The 4,795-nt window shown below is 42.9% G+C and overlaps 1 protein-coding gene across 1 annotated transcript; it reads left to right on the top strand.

Moving 5' to 3' along the window:
- Positions 1 to 2,800, top strand: TMEM30B (transmembrane protein 30B; the record flags this gene model as incomplete). The annotated part of the gene is made up of 1 exon (XM_024202237.2): positions 1 to 2,800. A coding segment is annotated over one exon (774 nt), but the record flags the coding sequence as incomplete, so codon positions are not given.
- Positions 2,801 to 4,795: the final 1,995 nt, after the last annotated feature.

The following is a 4,795-nucleotide window of genomic DNA, read 5'->3' as shown; positions in this document are numbered from 1 at the left end:
TGCTCGCTGCGCTTCGAGCTGCCCGAGCGCTTCCCGGGGCCCGTGTGCCTCTACTACCAGCTCTCCAACTACTACCAGAACCACCGGCGCTACGGCGTCTCCCGCGACGACCTGCAGCTCAGCGGGGACGCCTCGGGGCTGAGCAGCCCAGCCACGGAGTGCAGCCCCTTCCGCACGGACCCCCAGGGCATCCCCATCGCCCCCTGCGGGGCCATCGCCAACAGCCTCTTCAATGACACCTTCGCCCTCTACCACCTGGCCAACGGCACCTTCTACCCCGTGCCCCTGGACAACCGAGGCATCTCCTGGTGGACCGACTCCAACATCAAGTTCAGCAACCCCGAACTCGTCAATGGCAGCCTGGAGGCCGCCTTCAAGGGCACAACCAAGCCCCCCAACTGGCCCCAGGCTGCCTACATGCTGGATACGGGCAACCCCAACAATACCGGCTTCATCAACGAGGACTTCATCGTGTGGATGCGCACCGCTGCTCTGCCTACCTTCCGCAAGCTCTACCGCCGCGTGCGTGAGGGCAACTTCTCCTCTGGCCTGCCCCAAGGCACCTACCGCCTCGACATCACCTACAACTACCCCGTCCTCTCCTTCCAGGGCACCAAGAAGGTCATCTTCAGCACTGTTTCCTGGATGGGTGGCAAGAACCCCTTCCTGGGCATTGTCTACCTGGTCTTTGGCTCCGCCTGCATCCTCACTGGCTTTGTCATGCTGGCTGTGCATATCAAGTTCCAGAAACAAAACCAGATGGATGTGGAATAGAGAGATGGAGTCTAAATGCTGCCAAACTTTGGATCTGAAGCTCAACTTCCTCCAAACTTTGCTGCTAGCATCCAGGCCTTATCCTTCTCTTTCACTGTTATAATTCTGATCTCAGTGAGTTTACTGTCAACTCTCACCAGTGTAAGTGAGAGCAGAATTGGGCCTTCCATGTCTGTAATGGGCTGAATGAAAACCTCCTTCTCCTTGCCACAAAACTATGGGAAAGTTCAAATCTGGTTAAAGCTCCAGACTAGTGATCAGAGCATCACTTGGTGTATATATCTGTGCACGTAAAGGATCACTGTCAGATTTTCTTTTTGCCTAACACAATTACCAATGTTTCTAATGACACCACAAACTTTTTTTTTTTTTAAGAGTGGAAGAATTTTAACCTGTTTTTCTTCCTACACTCTTCCTCTGTCTGGGTTTAACTTCTGTTTTTCTAGCCTCTTTCTACGAATGAAAGTGAAGCTTGCTAGTCTGTTTATTGATAGATTGTAGTCAATTGCATATTCAGTTTACCATGCATTAGCATAATGGCCTGCTGTTTGAACTGCAAACTTTGCAGCGGATTGTCTTTAAAATCTAATAGTATAATTTAATAATCTTAACATTTCCATTAAGTCTGACAAGATTTTTACAGGACCTGTATTTGGGGCCTAAATTATTGGTGCCTTTTTCTTTAAAGCAGTAAAAGGGACATTTGGCAATATCTTAGCAAGACCAAAGATCAGTAAGAGACAATTTTCACAGTGATGAGTGCTACCATATTGCTTGAGCCCAAGGTGTAAAACACTCACATAAAGAAGCATCACTCTGCTGGTCGTTGACTTGCAATTAGTAGATGTTTGTGGCTAACAATCCAATTGTCATCTGTTATAATTTTAAAAATACTTTTTTCTTTAATTTTTGGAGAGTAGGAATGTATACTAGTCCTTTATTGAAATGGAAAAAATTGAACTGGAGCTGTCCAAAAGGATAAACTTTAAGGTTGATATTAATCCTTAGTGAGAGACTATCTTGTGAGATACCAGCTGGGTAAATTGTAACAGTGATCCAAAGCCATTTCTCTTCCCTCTTTCCTTCCTCTCACTTGGGGTCATGCTGGTAGCTGCAGAGAGAGTAGCACCTACCCTGTATATAAGTGACTTTAGTCAATTTTGTTCAGAAGATACCTATTGGTAGCGTTGGTGGAGCCCACTTAATTTCACTTATCAAGCACTTATGGCAAAAGGCTCCTTTCTTTCTCTGCTATAGATTTATCTTCCATTAAAAAGGGTGGGAGGCTCTTACCTTGTCTATATGTTCTTTTTCTAAAAGATATTGCTAAGAATGGCATTAAATAACTTTGAGACTAGAAACACTTCTTATATGGCAATAAAAATTGGTCATCCATCTTGCTTATCTAAAACGTATAACATATAAAATAACTTCATAATATTTTCAACCAAAACATACCCAATCATGTGTTCAAAAACAGTGACCCCAGCTCGGAGAATAGTCTCAGTTCTCAAATATGTATTTTCTTGAATGTTTATATTTTGTTTCTGTCCTGTGAGGGTTTTTTTCCACCTCTTAAAGAGTTGAGTTGACAACAAGTTAAAGTGATGGTAGCCTTGGGGAACCATCACTTGATAGTGGTTGCTTATGAGAGGTACTCTGGTTAGCCCTGATTAGGATCCCTTATTAGATGTCTGAATGTCTGTGGCATGTAGATGATCTCTAATTCACAATGTGTGTATATTTGAAATCTTTGGGCAAGTGGGGAACCTCTTTTTAATTTTTCAAGTTGGGTAATTCTTACTCCAGAAAAGTTTCTTCAAACTGAATTATAAATGCAGGCTTATTACGACTTCAGAAGCAGTATCTTTTATACCAGTGCTGTGAACTACATGTCAGTTGAAACTTGAAAAGCTATGTAAAGCCTTAACCAAATTGCTTTTAGTTCTTTGATAATGCTTTGAAGTACACAAGTAATTGTCTGTCTGAGAAATGACTTTGCATATTAAATGAACGTTTTTTTCAAGCTAACAGTGGAACTGGCTCTGTGGAATGCTGTAAGTGCAAGAAAAGGCCTTCATATGAACAAATATAATAACAGTGTGTTCAGCCTATGGCCCAAATTCTGCTCTGTTCAACCCATGCAAATACCACTGAGGTTGCAAAGGTGTAAATGAGGGCAAACCTTGTCCTTTCTGTTGTTAACATTATTCTTGTTGACTATTCTGTTTGAAAAATATATTTGCCCTGCAGTCTGATTCATCTGGGAAGTAGTCTGTAGGATGCAAATATACGTAACTTCATTCTTTATACTAACTGTTAGGAATGTTAGCTGTCTGGATTGTGAAATGGGTGCATCACCCCACAAACTGGTAATGCTGCCGGTTTTGCTAGTATCTCTTTAGCTTAATAACTGATGTGGATCTTCTGGAAGCCAGCTTTGAGTGGAAAGGGCAAGCTCAACTTCAATAGGGACAGTGTAGGGCTTTTTGTGGAAAGAACTCAACTACCTAAACCTGCTTTAGTCCACATGCCTTCCAAAAACCTTCACAAAGTGCAGGCCAGCTGAGCAAACCTGCCTTGAGAGGTGGTGACTAGATTATGCATGCAGATGAAACGGAGGAAGACTTCATTGTAGACTGGAGGCATGATTCTTTCACTTACCCTGGTGTGCATAACTTCATTGAATCCATGGAGTTCTACTCTGATGTAACCAACAAAAATTAGAGGAGAATCAGAACCTTGCTGACTTATGAGAGGCTATTCTGCATAATTTTCAGTAACTGTTACTTGTCAATATTTTGTTTCCTCCGTATAGAAGACGTCCTCACTAAAGTACACCTCTACCTCGATATAACGCTGTCCTCGGGAGCCAAAAAATCTTACCGCGTTATAGGTGAAACTGCGTTATATCGAACTTGCTTTGATCCACCGGAATGCGCAGCCCCGCCCCACTGGAGCATTGCTTTACCGCGTTATATCCGAATTCGTGTTATATTGGGTCGCGTTATATCGAGGTAGAGGTGTATGTGTAGTTTAGTCCTATATTATATATCTTTCCCAGCATTTTAACTGCAGAGAGAGTAAAGACATACTTTTATTTCCCATTACCACCTGATGGATCCCTTCTAGTCTAAAGGAACTGGGGGTGACCCTCCTTTCTCCTCTCCCCCCAGTCCATTTTGATAACTTTACCTGATTCCTCTATTAATAAACAGCTCATTTCCCCCGCTGAAGACATAGTTAAGAGTTTGACAACATGAATGAATATTGAATTATTCTCTAGAAAGAACCCCATTCACTTTGTTAACTTTTTTAAGTTAAAAGGAGTTTATGGGGAGACTGGTAATTTTATTCATAGAGTGCTTGGGAGCAGTCAAGGTCCCAATTACTTAAAAAAAGAAAACCAGGATTACTTATTCTATATGGCAGCCAGCAGGCAGGAGCTCCGCCAGATTTTCCGCTGCCCTAGGCGGCGGAAGGTCCCGCCCCAAAATGCCTCCCCCCCACAGAGGCAGCGGAAGGTCCCACTGCCGAAATACCGCCGCGGTCACCCCCCCCCAAATCGCAGTGCCCTAGGCGACCGCCTAGGTCGCCTAATGGGTTGCGCCGGCACTGCCAGCAGGTGAACTTGTAAAGAATCCTTGTGACAGTTTCACTGGGTAGGGGTTTCGATCAAAGCTTATAATTAACATTTATGATGCACAATAAAAGGACAATTAAACAATGCTTAACGTATATCTTGGAATCCCATAAGGCTTTTCTTCTGTAGTAATGACAACAATTTTGTATTCACTTACAAATCCACTCATACTGGTAAATCAGGAAGACAAAGCCTTTCAAAATGGAACACAATCTGGGTGAGCTTTGGTTCTTATTGGTATTCTGTTTGAAATTTAGTAGCCTTATTTCTTGTACCTGTAATTTTGTGAGCAAAAGTAACTGGAGCAATGGTTTGTTGTTTATCCACTTACCTGATTGCCCCAGAATATTAAGTAATTACAGTTGCAAAATTGTGCCC

Source organism: Terrapene carolina, unplaced genomic scaffold (assembly GCF_002925995.2).
Source record: "Terrapene carolina triunguis isolate 2854851 unplaced genomic scaffold, T_m_triunguis-2.0 Scaffold130, whole genome shotgun sequence".
Classification (NCBI taxonomy): domain Eukaryota; kingdom Metazoa; phylum Chordata; order Testudines; family Emydidae; genus Terrapene; species Terrapene triunguis.
This window is presented reverse-complemented; position numbering and strand designations above follow the sequence as displayed.